Genomic DNA, 14,840 nt, shown 5'->3' on the forward strand with positions numbered 1-14,840 from the left:
TGTGGATTTATTTGGGTTCTCCCAAATAGCAGGGACGTCCCTGTGCCCCCTTTTCTACCAGCCCTCCTCTCTTGAGAGGGCAGTTCAGGGGGTGCAGTAGGTTTTGGGGGACCTCCAAGAGAGGGTGGGAGGGTCTGGGGAGTGTTTTTGAGAGGTTGGGGGAAGGGTCTCGGGGGAAGTCTGGGGAGAAATGCAGTAGGACTGGTGATGAAGATGGTGGTGAGGGAGATTATGGGCATCCCCTTGTGCTCCCCAAATCGGGGGTGTCTAGGAGAGTTTGGGAGGTCCAGGGATGATTTTGGGGAAGCCTCAGGGGGGTTTGGGGGTGTTCAGGACCTTGGTGATGGTGCTGATTATGGCGGGGGGCTTGGTTATGTGTGTCCCCCCGTCCACCCCTTGGAATGGGGGACTCTGGGGGTTTTGGGCATCCCCAGACGTTTTTGGAGGTCTCAGGGGGTTCTGGGGGTCCCTCAAGGTTGTGTCCCCAGCAGGACCTCGGTGAAGATGGGGCAGAGTCCTACTGGGTTTTGAGGGTGCCCCTGAGGACCCCTGCCTCGGGGGACTTCGGTAGTCCCCAGATGGTTTCTGGGGTCCCAGGGAGGTCCCTGGGGTCTCAGTTCCGCGTTCCCAGCAGGACTTTGGTGACGAAGGTGACGATGGCCCCCGCCGGCTGCTCGGGGTCCAGCTCCGCAAACACATGACACGCATTGCCCCCCCCCGGTGCTCCTGCCTGCTTGGCCACAAACCCGAAAATCCTGGGGGGGCAAGTAGGGAGGAAGGGGCAAGGCCAGAGTCAGATCTGTGCCGCCCTCCTTTCTGGGGGATTCTGTTCTGGGGGTCTCTCCATGTACCTGGCTGTGGTCCCGTCGGGGTTCGTCCACCTGGGGGGTTAAAGGTGTTGGGAGGTCTGGGAGGGTTTGGATGATTGGGGGTCCCCCTGTGCCCCCCGTGTGCCCCCCCCTCACCTGCGGTCCTGGGGGTCAGTGCCGCAGTGGGTGATGCTGCTCACAGGGTAGTGCCGGCGGAAAAAGAGTCTGGGGGTGGTGGGCACAGGGTGAGGGGGGGGTTTGGCGGGGGCGGGGGGGGCAGGGCAGGTTTCTGGGCCAGGGTCGGTGAATGCCGAGGGGTTTGGGGGGAAGGTCGGGGTTGGTTTTGGGAGATGTCAAGGTTTGGGCGATCAGTTGCTTGGAGGATTAAAGGTTTAGTGGGCTTGGAGGTTCAGGGGTGGGGGTTTGGGGGCATTTGAGAGGGTTTGAGGTGCTGGTGTTTGGGGGTTGGGAGGTTTTGAGGAATTGGTGGTTTTTGTGCGTTTGTTTAGAGGGTCGGTGTATGAGGGGATTTTGGTTTGAAGAGCTCTGGATGTAGGGGTTGGGTGGTTTGGGGAGGGTTGGGGGACAGGGGTGATTGGGGGGTTAGAGGGGTCTGGGTTTGGAGGGTTTTTTGGCTTGGGGGTTCAGGGGTCCCTCACTTGCGCTGCCGGTCCGTCAGGGTGATCCCCTGTGTTGACACCTTGAAGTGCACGGGGCTGGAGGGGGGCTGGGGAGACCCCCCCGCACTCGCGATCCCCTCCAGGAGGGACCCCACCGCCTTGGCCACAGCCTGGGGCCCAGTCAGGGCCTCGGTTCCCACCGAGCCCAGGAACAGCACAGAGCAGGCTGGGGGGTCAACGGGGAGGAAGCTGCCCAAAACTGGGACAGCCTCCCCAAAACCGAGCCCAGCTCCCGCAGTGCTCGCAGTCCCGATGCCAACCCCACACAAATGACCCAATTTCAGTGCCTGCACCATCCCAGTAACTCCCCCCCATCCCAGTGCCCCCCACTCCAGCATTCCCAGTACCACCCCCAGTGCCCCTGGTACACTCCAGTGTCCCAAATCCCATCTGCCCCAGTGTGCCCAGTTGCCCCAGTACCCCCAGTCCCACCTGCCCCCTGCCTCAGGAGGGCTCCGGCCGTGCTGACATTGGGGGGTCCGGGGGGGTCCGGGGCCCCCTCCTGCAGCTCTGCGGAAGGAGGGCACAAGGTTGGGGGGCAGCCGGGACTACCCGGTGCCCCACCAGGAACTGTCCAGAACCCTCTGGCAGAGAAAATTAGGGGGCTGGGGGAAGTTGGGAGAGATTTAGGGGGCTGGAGGAGTGTCTAGGGGGTTCTGTCTGCTTTCTGGGGGGGTCCCCACCGTTTAGGAGTGTCCCCACAATTTTGTGGGTTCCCGTGGTTTTGGAGCTCCCGTGGTATTGGGATTTTACGATTTTGGGGTATCCTTGCGCTTTTGGGGTGTGCCAGCAGGTGTTCAGGAATGTCCCCGCAGGGATTTTGGGGTGTCCCCACTGTTTTTGAGGTGTTCCTTCTTGGATTTTGGGGGTTTCCCTGGGGAGCTTTTGGGGGAGCTCCCAGGGTCTTTTGGGGTGTCCCCGCGGGGTTTTGGGGATGTCACATGGGAGTTTTGGGTTGTCAGTTTTTGGGTGTTCCCGCAGTTTTTGGGGTGCCCACCTGCGTGGGGGATGCGGAGGGTGCAGGGTAGTGAGATGGGCGTGATGGAGTGCTGCAGCACCAGCGCCGGGAGGCTCCCTGTGGAGAACAGGGGTCAGGGCACCCCAAAACTCCCGCTGATTCCCCGAAGCCGCCACAGATCCTCCCGGATCCCAACCCTCCCCCGACCCCTCTAAGCCCTGAATCCCCTTGAGACCCCACTGACCCCCATAGCCCCTCCCACTGACTTCCCCCCTCACCCCCTCCGACCCTCAGAGACCCCTCCAGATTCCCCTCGAGCCCCCCTCACCAAAGTAAGGCTCCTCGGGGCACCCCCGGATTTTGACCCCTCGCGGGCCCGTCTCGATCAGGAAGTGCCGGACCAGCTGCTCCTGAGGGTCCCCTGGGGGGCCGTGGGGAGTCAGACGCCAGGGAGACCCTTGAGACCCCCACCCCACCCCCCACGGCATCCCCCGATGCCTATGGGGCATTTGAGGGGTGTCCATGGGGGGATCTGGGAGGGTTCTTGGTGTGTCCAGGATGTCCAGCCTCACCTGGCAGACCCCCCCCCACCCCCCACGAGCCCAAACACTGCATGGGGATGGTCTATGGGTGGTTTTGGGGGCAGCTGGTGGGGAATCTGGGGTGGTTTTCAGGGGTCCCTGGGGTGTTGGGGGCGTCAGAGCGCTGCGAAGATGCCCGAGATCCCACCCCCGCCCCCAAATATTCTATAGCGGGGGAGGTGGATCTGGGGCATGCCGGGGGTGTTTATGGAACTGGAGAGGTCTGTGGGGTTCGGGAGAGATTCGGGAGGGTTCATACCCGCTCTGGCGGTGGCGCGGGGGGGCGGGACCCCCACCCTGAGCGCAAGCCCGAACGCCCCTGGAAAGCTGCTGCTGCGGCGGACGAGGAACGAGCCGGGAGGGGCCGCCTTGAGCAGGGACACGGCTGGGGGGCACGCGGGGGTCACACGGAGGGGAGGGGGCACACGGGGGACCCACTGACTCCCGCCACCCATAGACCTCACCCGGCACTCCCCCATAAATCCCACCCCGATCCCCACCGTTCTCCCCCCCAGCCCCCCATAGCCCCCTCGACCTCCCTCCATGTTCCCTTGATCCCACTCAAACACCCCCCCAGGCCCTCAATACCCCCTAATAACCCCCAAGACGCCCCAAACCCCATCCCTTCCAAAACCCCCTAGGAGTTTCCGGCCCCCATGGCCCCCCCACAATCCCCCGGGCATCCCCAGCGCCCCGTTCCCCCCACCCCCCCCCGTACCTTCCTCCCGGGACAGCCCCGGTTTGTACCAGAACTTGGTCGTGTCTTGCACGAAGGTGCCCCCGGGAGGGGTCCCGCCCGGCCCCGCCCCAGCCGAGGGGTGTCCCTGGGCCCCCCCCGGGCTGCGCTGGGGTGAGGAGGGGTCCCGGGGTCCCCCCGGGGCCGGGGGATGTCGCTTCTCGGGCAGGGGCGGTTGCGGGGGCGGGGGGGACCCGGGGGTGCCGGTGCCGGGGGAGGGGGCCCGGGGAGACTCGGGGAGGGCGCCGGGGGCGTCCGTCCAGGGGAGCCCCTCAATGGGGCTGCGTCGCCCTGGGATCACAGAGAGAGAGGAGTTCGACCCCCGGAAGTTCTTTTTGAGGGGGCCTCCAAAAACCTCCCTCCAGTGGCTCCTTTGCCCCCTGCCGCTCCCCAACACCCCCCGGTTCCCCCAATCACCCCTTTAATCCCGCCAAACTCCCCCGAATCTCCCTCAGTTCATGCCTCAGCTCCCCCAAGGCGCCCCCAGCCCCTCTGTGGCCACGAACCCTCCCCAGAAGCACCCCAACCCCTTTTGACCCCACTCAATCTGCCCAACACCCTTCTAGACCCCCTCCAGGAACCCTTTTACCTCCCACAGATCCCCCCCCCATGACCCCCCAATAGCCCCTTCAATGCCCTATAACCCCCCCAAGAAGCCCCCACAGCCCTTTTACATCTCCGTGTCCCTAATACCGCCCAGGACCCCCATTAATCCTTTTGCCCTCCCATCTTTACCTGTTGGCTCCTGGAGCTCCCCCATGGCGGGAGGATCGTAGCCCCCTTTTCCGGGCGGGTGTCCCCGCTCCAGCCCCAACCCGGGGCGGCCGCAATGGGGGCAACTTGGGGGCTCCAGAGGGGGCGCGGGGGGTCCCTCCCAGCCATGCCTGCCATACATTGGGCGGGTGGGGAGCGGGGAGACGCCCCCCCAGCCCTGGCAGTCCTGGCAGGGGCAGAGGGGCGAGAGCCCCCCCAAAAGCAGGTACCCCCCCGCCACTGGGCGCCCGTAGCCCCCCCACGGGGGGAACCCCTCGGACAGCGAGCGCTGCACCCCTCGTTTTGGGGAGTCCCGGGGGGAGGCCAGGCTGGCTCGTCGGCACAGCGGGGGGCACGGGGGGACCCAGGGGCTGGGGGGGGCCCAAGGGCTCGGGGGACTGTGGGGTACTGGGAGGCTGTGAGGTGCGGTGGGGCTGTGGGATATCTGGATCCCATGGGATGCTGTGGGGCTGTGAAGTGAGGGGATCCCGTGAACTACTGGGGGGCTGCAGGATGCCGGGGGGCCATGGGAAATCAGGGTCCCATGGGGGGCTGGGAGTGCCTCGGATATTGGGGTGATGTGGGAGATTGGGACCCCAGGGGATACTGGAGCACCATGGGGTTTTGGGGGGCTGTAAGATGTTGGGGGGCTGTGGGGGGCTGAGGTCTCCTGGGATGTAGGGGTCCCATAGGGTGTCAGGGTCTCATGGATTACTGGGGTCCTGTGGGATATTGGGGGGCTATAGGATGTTGGGGGCTTCTGGGCTGGTGGGGGGCTATGGGGAGTGTGAGGGCCCTGGGATGTTGGGGATCCATGAGATGATGGGGTCCCATAGGGTGATGGGGAACCATGGGATGTTGGGGTCCCATATGGAGTTGGGGTCTCCAGGGATGTTGGGGTCCCAGCTGGGGGGCTGTAGGGTATCGGTGACCCCTGGAATATCAAGGTCCCCTGGGATACTGGGGTGCTGTTGGGCAACAAGGTGTTCTGGGACAGTGAGGTGCCATGGAATGTCGGGGATCCCCGGGATATTGGGGTCCTGTGGGATACTGGGGTCCCATAGGGTGCTGTGACCCCATGGAGTGTTGGAGTCCCGGGGGATACTGGGGAGCCACGGGGTGCTGGGGTCCCGTAGGAAGTTGGGGACCCCTGGGATGCTGGGGGGCCATGGAGTGTCAGGGTCACGTGGGGCACCAGGGTCCCGTAGGGTTTTGGGGTGTCATAGGGTGTGGGGGACCCCTGGGATTTTGGGGCCCCATAGGATGTGGGGAAGCTGTGGGGTGTTAGGGTCCCGCAGGATGTGAGGGGGCTGTGGGGAGTAGGGGTCCCCTGGGAGGGGGAGGTCTTATGGGATATTGGGGTCTCATGGAATGTGGGGGTGCCGTGGGTTATCGGGGTTCCAAGGGATATTGGGGTCCCGTAGGATGTGGGATTCCTGTAGGGTGCTGAGGTCCCGAGTGGTTCGGGGGTCCCATAGACTGTGGGGGTCCTGAGTGGTTCAGGTGTGTCAGGGGGCTCCTCCCCTGGGCCGGGGGTCTTGCGGCCCCCCTGCACCCCGAACCCCCCCAGCAGCTGCTCCAACTCCCGACGCTCAGCAGCCGTGGGGGGTGGGGGGCGGCCATGGGGGGCTCCAGGTGGGGGCGGGGAGTCAGAGTCCCCCCCGGGTGGGGAAGGTCCCCCCTTCTTCTGCACACGGGCGTAGGGGCTCCCATCCAGGGGACCCCAAGTGTGGGAGAGCTCTGGGGGGCGGAAAGGGCTGTCAAAACCCCTCTCCCCGCACCCCCGAAACCCAACCCGGAACACCCCGGGACCCCCTGTCTCCTCCCCCATCCCCTTCAGGCCACGGGGACCCCTCCCGTATGCCCATATTGCCCCCCAAAACCCCCTGTGCTCCCCCAGTTCCTCGTATTTTCTCCAGGCCTTCAACTCCTCCGTTGAAGATGGGGACCCCCCCCCCCGGCCTCCCCCAAATCCCTGCCCTCCCATATCGCGGGGCTTCCCTGAAACCCCCGAACACCCTCAGTCCCCCCAGCCCCTCAAATCGCCCCAGCCACCCCTGACACTCCAGGTCACCCCAACACCCTCCAGCACCCTGAGACCCGCCCCGAGTGCCCCAAACCCCAGGCTATGGGGTCCCTCTTCCGCCCCCCATGCCTTGGGGACCCCGCCGACCCCCTCTTACCCTCGGGGCTGTCCCAGTGCCCATCGTAGGAGTCACGCCGAACCGCGGGGTCTTGCACCCCGTAATCGATGGGGGAGGCGGGGGGGCCGCGTGGGGGGACCCAGCCTTGGGGGAGGAGGGAAGGAGGGGTGGGCAGTGAAAAGGGGGCCCGGCGGGGTATCCCCGGGCGTCTCCGCCCCCCAAAACTCACCTTCGACCCTCTCGGGGCCTGAGGAGAAGATGAACTCGACGGTGGCGTCAGGAGGGAAGCGCTGGTCTGGGGAGGCATGACGGGCGGTTTGGCGGGGCGTGGGGGCGTCCCCATAATCTGCATCCCCAAATCCCCCCGTATCCCCCCAGTCGCCCATTCCCAGCTCTCATCTGCCTCTGCACACCCAAATTCCCCCAGGTCTGCACTCCTTGTTCTCGTCTGGGGGGGCACAGGGGAACTGGGGCGTGTCCCCGTAATCTGTGCCCCCAAATCCCCCTGTGTCCCCTCTCCTGGCACCCTCCGAGTCACCCCAGGACTCTCCCCCCAACCCCCCCCAGCCCCCTAAGCATCCCCAAACTCTCCCCGTCCTCTCGTGCCCCCTCAAAACCCGAAGCCACGCAAAGCCCGCAGTTGCCCCAGCTCCCTCTGATCCTCCCAGCCCCTCGCACTCCCCCGCGGCCCCACCTTGCCAGGCCAGGTCGAGCTCGTCCCGGCGCAGCCTCAGGCGGGGCCCGCGCAGGGTCCCCGTGTGGAACTGAACCCCAAAAACCGCCTCGCGCCCCCCCCGCCGCCGGTGGTAACAGCGCACCTGGGGGGACACGGACAGGTGAGTTGGGGGGAGCCACACACACAAAGGTCAGGGGTGGTCGTGCCTTCCCCGCACGCCACCCGCGAGCTGCCCCACGACCCTCTGAGAACCCCCCGGCCTCCCCCCCTCGTCCTCCGACACCCCCCCCTCACCATCACGTCCCCCTTGAGCAGCAGCGCCGGTTCCAGGGTGACACAGAGCGACTGCGAGGGGGGGGCGCTGCTGGGGGAAGAAAGGGGGGGGCATTTGGGGGGGTTAAAGTTTGGGGAGCAGGCTTGGGGCAGTCAGTTTTGGAGGGCTGTCACGATTAGGGGTACTCCCTGAAACCCCAGCACCCGCAGAGCACTTGGGGAAACTGGAGGGAGTCCCTGGACCCCTCCAAAGAGGGGGTCGAGGTTCGCATTCTGACATGGAGGTTTGGGGGGTGGGGTTGTAAATTTTGGGAGCGCCCCGGGACCCCTCAATGGGGGGGATGTGAGGTTTGGGGGAGGGGCCGGGACGCCCCCAACAGGGACAGCAGGAGGGAGTGAGGTTTGGGAGGCCTCGGGGACCTCCCGAGGTGCAGGGGAGGTCAGATTTGGGGTGGGGGAGGGTGTTACTCACTAGACCCCCGAGGTGTAGACGAGCTGCAGTGATTGGTAGATCTTGAGGAAGGGGCGGCAACCTTGGGGGAGACACGGGGGTATCACTGGGGGGCCCTGGGGGGGTTCTGGGGTACCCCCCCGCCCCAAACTGACCATCAGGGGGGTCGTAGGCGGGCAGGGGGGGCAGCAGGACGTGGTGCAGGAACTGGGGGGAGCTGTTCAGGCGGAGTCGCCCCGAGAGCAGTGCCCCAAAATCCTCTGTGTACCTGCGTGGGGGCAGGAGTGGAACCCCAAATCGCCCCAAAACCACTCCAAAAATCCCCTCAAAATGACCCCAAACACCAACTGAAACCACACCAAAAATCACCTCAAAACCACCCCAAAGAATCACCCCAAAACCATCCCTGAAACCACCCTAAACCCACACCAAAAGTTACCCCTAGAATACCCTAAAAGCATCCCAAAAAATCACTCCAAAACCACCCAAAAATCGCCCTAAGAAACACTCCAAAAATAACCCCAAAACAACCCTCAAAAACCATTCCCCAAAATCACCCCCCAAAACACCCCAACTCCCCCAAATCCCTTCATGACCTCCCCTGACACCCCCTCCCCCCAGACCCCATAACCTCACCACTGTCCCCAGGACCTCTAAAGCCACCCGGGACCCGTCCCCCTTAAATCCCCCGACCTGCGCTGGGAGGGCTGCAGGACGTCCCCCAATTTCTCCTCACAGAACCTCCTCATACTCAGCGCGTTCAGCTCCTGCTCGGGGCTGGGGGGCCAAAAGTGGGGGTCAGGGTACCCCCAAAGCCCCCGCGACCCCCCGGGACCCCTAAGACTCCCCCAAGCCCCGCTTAATTTCTCCATAGCCCAAATCCTCCCCATGACCCCCTTAAACCCCCCATGACCCCCCTCAGCCTCCCCATAGCTCCCCCACCCCTGACCCCCCTGGGCCACCCTTGAAGGCAAAAATTCTCCTTTCGACCCCCACTCTGCCCCCCCAACCCTCCATAAACTCATATAAACCCCCCCAGCCCCCCAATAACCCCCTTAAACCCTCCAAGCCCCCCCCTTAATCTCTCCGATTACCCGAAGACCCCCGGTGCCCCCTCACCTGCCCCAGACGTTGCTGTAGTGCAGAAATGCCCCCACTACCACCCCGACCGGGGCCTTGCTGCCCTGGGGGAGGGTGGGGGGACGGGTGAGGACCCCCAGTACCCCCCCGTACCATTTCATATCTCCGAGGGCCCCCCAAATGTCACCCAGAGCCTCCCCAGTACCACCCAGTGCCCCCCCCACAGCCCCAAGTACCCCCCAGTGCTTCTCGGTGTCACCCCCACTGACACCCCCATTGACACCCCCGTGCCCTGCAGTACCACCCAGTGTCCCCCACAGCCCCGAGTGCATCCCAGTAACCCCCAGTACCCTCTCCAGTGTCCTCACCAGTGCCCCTCCCTGCCCCCCAGTACCACCCAGTGCCCGCCCAATTGCCCCGAAGACCCCTCCCCATTGTCCCCAGCCCTCAAACTCCACGGAAAGCCCCCTCAGAGGCTCTCAAACCCCCCCGGCCACGCCACCTTGCAGAGCAGCACGGCCACGTTGCGGGGGTGCCCCCCCAGACACCCTTCGAGCGCTTTACAGACGGAGCAGAGCAGCTCCAGAGGAGGGGCGAGAAGCTCCGGCCACCCGAAATCCAGCACCTGGGGGGGACCTCAGAGCCGGAACCCCAAACACCGCGGGGGGACCCCAAACCCACCAGGATACCCACAAACCTCTCAGGATGCCCCCGGAACCCTCAACCTTCCCAGGACATCCCCTCCCGAGACACTCCCAACCCCGCAGGGACCCCCCCAGGAACCCCCGCACCCCCTGAGACTCCCGCAACCCCCAGGACAACTCCCCCATCCCCCGGCACCCTCCCAACCCCGCGGGACCTGCCCCGGAACCCCCAAAACCGAGCGGAGGATCTCCCAAACCCGCGAGACCCATCCCCGGGACCCCTCCGAGAGCCCCGATGCCCCAGGATGCCCCAAATCTCCCGGGGGGACCCTCCTACCCCCCAAGATACTCCCGGATCCCCCCTCACTTTGGGGTTCAGGCGCGTGAGGTCGCGGCGCTTTCCGGACAGGTTGAAGATCTGGGGGGGCACGGGGGGGTCGGGGAGAGCCCGGACCCACCGAGGCAACCCTGAAACTGCCCTCGGACCCCCCGTCCACCCCTGGAACCCCCAAAATCCCAGCCCCCTGCCACCCCCGGGTCCCTCGTGTCTTGTCCCCCGCCCAAGGGTCCCAGTGGCCCCCGCAACCCCCCTCGACCTCCCCCAGTGCTCCCAACAGCCCCCCCAGTGCCCTCCACAGCCCTCCCGGACCCCTCCAGTTGCCCTCATTGCCCGCACCGTGTAGTTGGGGCCGTGCCGCGCCCCCAGGAGCTTCGCCAGGTGCCGCAGGTGCTTCCCGGGACCCCCCTCGCCGCTCCCCGGGACCCCCACGCTCAGGATCCGCTCGGTCACGAACGTCAGGTCCAGGGGGGGGAACGGGGAGACCTCGGGGCTGGGGGCGCGAGGAGTCCTGGGGGGAAGGAGGGGCTGAGAACTGGGGGCGGCACCCCCAGAACCCAATGGAGAGAATTTGACGCTCTCAGCACTCTTACGCCCCCCTCAACACCCCAACCCTCCCCGAGATCCCCCAGCACCCCAAAACCTCTTGGGATCTCCCCCAAATTCCACCCCCCGCCCACATCCCTGAGATCCCCCAGCCCCTCCAAACCCCCCGTACCTGGGCAGGGTGCTCCGCTGAGGGACGCTGTCCAGCGAGGAGCCCTGGGGGTCGCGGGGGTGCCCCAAAAACGAGGAGGGGGCAAAATGGGGTCGGAGAGACCCAAAACATGGGCCGAGTTAAGGGGTGCCCCCAAACATGGGGTTGGGCGTTCATGTGGGACCAAGACGGGGGGGCAAAGGATGGGGTCAGGGTAGTCCCCAAAACAGGGTGGGGTCGAGGGAATAGAGGGGCTTTGGGGGAGACAGGGGGTGTCCCCATAACAAGCCCGTGGGGTCAAGGGTCAGGGAGGTCTCCAAAATGTGAGGAGGGTCGGGAGGGGTAAGGGGGAGTCAAGAGGGGTCAGGGAGGGGTAAGGGAGGGGACCAAGGGGGGGTGTCAGCGGGGTCCCCAAAACACAGCACAGTCACGGCGGTGTCAGGGGTGTCGGGGGAGGTCGAGGGGTCCCCAACACCTGTGGAGGGTCAGGGGGGTTTTGGGACTCCAGCAGAGGGGTTTAGGGAACACTCCCGGGAGGGGGGCTGGGGATACCAGGGGGAGGTTAGGGGTCACGGGGGGGTCAGGGAGTCGAGGGGGTTTTGGGGGTTCCGGGGGGTTCGGGGTTCTCACCACGCGCTCACTACGCCGCACCGGGGCCGTGTTCCGCCTCTGGAGGGGCACAGTGAGGTCTGGGGGAGCCCGACCACCGGGGAGGAGGCAGGGTCCTGCCCGGGAGGGTTTGGGGGTCCCGAGGGGGATGTGGGGAGTTCAGGGTCCAGGGAGAATATCGGGGGCACCGGATCCTGACAAGGGTGTTTGGGGCTCCCAAGGGAGAATCCCATCTCCTGCTTGGGGGGCTTGGGGGGGGTTTTACCCCTTCTGTGGGGTCCCTGATTCTGCCCAGAGAGTTTGGGGGTCCCGAGGGGAGTTCGGGGGGTCCTGCCTGGGGATGCTTCGGGGGTTTCAGATCGTGCCCGAGGGATTTGGGGGTCTCGAGGGGGGTTTGAGGGGTCTCGGTTCCTGCCCGGGGGGTTTGGGGAGGTCGCGACCTCCCACACTCACCAGCTCAGGCGGGGGCAGAGGTTGGCACGGTGACGTCACCTGAATGGGGACACAGGGGTCATCCCAAATGGGACTCCAGCCCCAAATGGGCCCTCCGCCCTTGGCTGACGCCCCCGCCCCCCGTCGTACCTTGCTCTCACATCTCTTGTGGGCGGCGACTTTGCAAACTGGAGAGGGACAACGGAGACATCAGCACCCTCCAGGGCCCCCTCGGGGACCCCAGTACTCCCTCCCCAGTAACCTCCCGCTGCCCCCAGTAACCTCCCGGTATCCCCAATGACCCCTCACTTCCTCCAGTAAAGACTCCAGTAAACTCCTCAACGCCCCCAGTAAACATCCAAGTAAGCCCCCAATGCTCCCAGTAACCTCCCAGTGCCCTCCCAGCGCCACCAGTAACTTCCCAGTGCCCCTCCACTGGCCCCAGTAACCTTCCAGTCCCGACCCCACTGTCCCCATTATCCCCCCCACTCCATTCCCCCGTCCAGCCCTCCCAGCGTGTCCCGGGGGTGTCACCTCTGCACACGAGCCCGTGGGGTCCCAGGGCGGTCCCGCAGCCCCCACAGGCTCCCCCCCGGTGCAGGCTCCGCTCTCGGAACGTGTGCGAGGCGGGTGCAGACGGCCGCGGCTGGGGGGACACGGGGAGGGGGGGTCACCGCATGTTCCCCGTGTCCCCCCCGTGTCACTCCCACGACTTCGCGCGTCACTGCTGTGTCACCCCTATGACGCCCCCGTGTCCCATCCGTGTCCCTCCCATGTTGTCCCCAACGTCACCTGCCATGTCCCCCGTGTCACCCTCTGTGTCTTTTTTGTGAACCTCCCGTGCTCTCCCCGGGTCCCCTCGGTGATCCCTACCCCCTGTGCCGCCCCCTGTCCCTCCCTATTCCCATCGTGTCACCTCCGTGTCCCCTCATGCCGCCCCACTGCATACCCCCCGTCCTCCTCTGGCTCCCTCAGAGTGTCACCCCCTTGTCCCCTCGGTGTCACCCGTGTTCCTCCTTGTGCCCCCCCGGTTCTCTCCATGACTTCTCACAGAGCTCTCCGCGTCTTCCCCGACTCTCCCTTCGTGTCTCGCACTGGACCTCTCGTGTCCACTCCTTGCCACCCGTGTTCCCTCCAGGACGCCACACGTGTCCCCGCATGTGTCCCTATCATGTCGCCCTCTTTGTCACCCCCAGTGTTCCCCCGTGTCCCTCTTCCGTCCTTTCCTGCGTCCCCTGTATCCCTTCCCGGGTCCCACTTGTGTCCCCTCATGTCCTTGCGTCACCTCCCTGTTCCCCTCATGTCACCCCCAGTGCCACCCCCGTGTCTCCCAAGTAACGCCCCCCATGTCCTTCGTGTCCCCCCCACTCCCTCCACTTATCCCTCCCGTGATTCCTTCTCACTCCCGTGTCAACCCCACTCTCTCTCCCGTGTCCCCCTGTGTCCCCCCCGGGTCGCTCATGTCCTACCCGTGTCTCCCAGTGTCCCCTCGTCTCCCTCCCCGTGTCCTCCCCGTGTCGTCCCGCGTGTCCCCCCCGTGTCACCCCTGGCCCCTCTGGCCCCCGGCCACGGACATCGAGTCCCGCAGGAAGCGGAGCAGGGACAAGCCCAGGAAATGTCCCCCCCTGGGACCACCCGCCGTTCCCACGGAGGGGGAGGGGTGTGGGAGTGTGTGCCGGGGGAGGGGGACAGCGGAGGAAGGAGCGGGGGGGGCGTGGGACGGAGAGGAAGGGGCGTGGGAAAAAAGGGAAAAAGTGGGAAAATGGGGAAAAGGGAAAGTGGGGGCGAGGGGTGAGCGTGGGAAAATATGGGGGGGGGTGGGGGCGAGCGGGGGGAGGGTCAGACGCGACTTTCCACCCCGGCCACCCAGCGTCACGCGTGGGAAGGGGGCGGCTGGAGCGGAGCTCGGGGGAACCCCGCGGGGGCGCCACAGGGGGGGTCCCGCCGCTTCTCCCCCCGCACCCAGCCCCCCCTTTCCCGCACCCCACGAGGGACCCCCACCCACACAGGGACTTCCCCCCGGTCCTACCGTGTCGGGGCCATCGCGGCGACCGAGCGCGCGCAGCAGCGTCCCCATGGCCCCGGGGGGCTTCATGGAGGGGCTCCACGGGGGCCTCGGGGGGTCCCAGGCGCTCCCGCGGGAAGGTTCGGGGCTCCCCGTGGGTCCCGCGAGCGGCTCCGTGGCCGAAGGCGCGCGGGGAGGGGCCGTTTCCGCGAGCCCGGAGCCGCTTCCCGTGCCGGGGGGGGGGACACGGACACGGGGGGGACACGGGGGGGACGACACGGGAACGATACGTGTGGCCACGGGGAGGGGACACCGGGAGGATCATAGGGGAGACAAGGAGGGGACACGGGCGACGCACAGAGGAGACACAGGGGGCAGGCACGGTGGGGGGACACGGCGGGGACACGGACACGGCGGGGACACGGGCAGGGGACACCGGGAGGATCACAGGGGAGACAAGGAGAGGGACACAGGGAGGGCACGCACGAGGTGACATCTCCCCCTGCTGACGCTGCCTCAGTTTCCCCCTTTCTCCCTTCCAGGATCCCCCAAAATTCCCCCCGAGCCCCTCCGGGACCTTCCTGGCCCTGCCTCCGCCCTCTTCATCCTCCTCCTCCCACCGCCCTGCCGTTAACCAGGGACTCCCAAGCTCGGGGGGAAAAGAGGGGTGTGACCCACCCCACGGGGATCCCTAAAGTCGAGAAGGGGGAAGCTGAGACTCCCCCACGGGATCCCCAAATTCGGTGGGAAAAGGGGATAGATCCTCAGCCCCTGCAACCCCCAAACTCAGGGCAGGGGATGTAGGTTTGGAGGGGCTCGAGGGACCCCACACAAGCCCCGAATGGGCTCCCCAGGAGAGTGCAGGGACCCCAAACCCCTGCCTTGGAATGCTCCTGTGGCGAGCTCGTTTCAAGGGGAGGAACTGGGGAGGGTGGAATGAGGGTACAGGGAGTTTTGGGAGGCGTTGGGGTGGCG

At 65.9% G+C, this 14,840-nt stretch overlaps 1 protein-coding gene across 8 annotated transcripts; it reads right to left on the reverse strand.

Annotated features, from left to right (window-relative positions):
- Nucleotides 1–118: 118 nt before the first annotated feature.
- TNS2 (tensin 2) lies at nucleotides 119–14,080 on the reverse strand. Of its 8 annotated transcripts, none has more exons than XM_058861276.1 (27): nucleotides 13,890–14,080; nucleotides 12,395–12,506; nucleotides 12,011–12,048; nucleotides 11,882–11,920; nucleotides 11,450–11,488; nucleotides 10,841–10,884; nucleotides 10,462–10,633; nucleotides 10,153–10,203; nucleotides 9,644–9,766; nucleotides 9,181–9,245; nucleotides 8,755–8,838; nucleotides 8,217–8,329; nucleotides 8,083–8,143; nucleotides 7,632–7,698; nucleotides 7,356–7,479; nucleotides 6,891–6,956; nucleotides 6,701–6,805; nucleotides 4,500–6,257; nucleotides 3,747–4,055; nucleotides 3,288–3,413; nucleotides 2,776–2,868; nucleotides 2,487–2,564; nucleotides 1,922–1,999; nucleotides 1,469–1,655; nucleotides 966–1,034; nucleotides 852–907; nucleotides 119–755 (listed from the first exon to the last, which is right to left on the reverse strand). In XM_058861276.1, the coding sequence occupies exons 1-27, from the start codon at nucleotides 13,953–13,955 to the stop codon at nucleotides 310–312; spliced, it is 4,569 nt and encodes a 1,522-aa protein (XP_058717259.1). In that variant the 5' UTR covers nucleotides 13,956–14,080; the 3' UTR covers nucleotides 119–309. The 8 variants fall into 8 exon arrangements, with proteins under 8 accessions (XP_058717259.1, XP_058717258.1, XP_058717260.1 ...); XM_058861275.1 differs by having other exon boundaries at nucleotides 7,632–7,701; XM_058861283.1 differs by having other exon boundaries at nucleotides 476–755; nucleotides 852–881.
- Nucleotides 14,081–14,840: the final 760 nt, after the last annotated feature.

This window comes from Poecile atricapillus, chromosome 35 (assembly GCF_030490865.1).
Source record: "Poecile atricapillus isolate bPoeAtr1 chromosome 35, bPoeAtr1.hap1, whole genome shotgun sequence".
NCBI lineage: Eukaryota > Metazoa > Chordata > Aves > Passeriformes > Paridae > Poecile > Poecile atricapillus.

What these genes read in the sequence shown, in the direction of transcription:
- TNS2 (XM_058861275.1), bottom strand. Translation starts at nt 13,955, where the DNA reads ATGAAGCCCCCCGGGGCCATGGGGACGCTGCTGCGCGCGCTCGGTCGC. An exon ending in GGGGCTGTCCCGGGAGGAAG is followed by an intron (nt 3,414 to 3,746) that starts GTACGGGGGGGG and finishes CGTGCCCCCCAG; the next exon opens with CCGTGTCCCTGCTCAAGGCG. An exon ending in CTGACGGACCGGCAGCGCAA is followed by an intron (nt 1,035 to 1,468) that starts GTGAGGGACCCC and finishes CACCACCCCCAG; the next exon opens with ACTCTTTTTCCGCCGGCACT.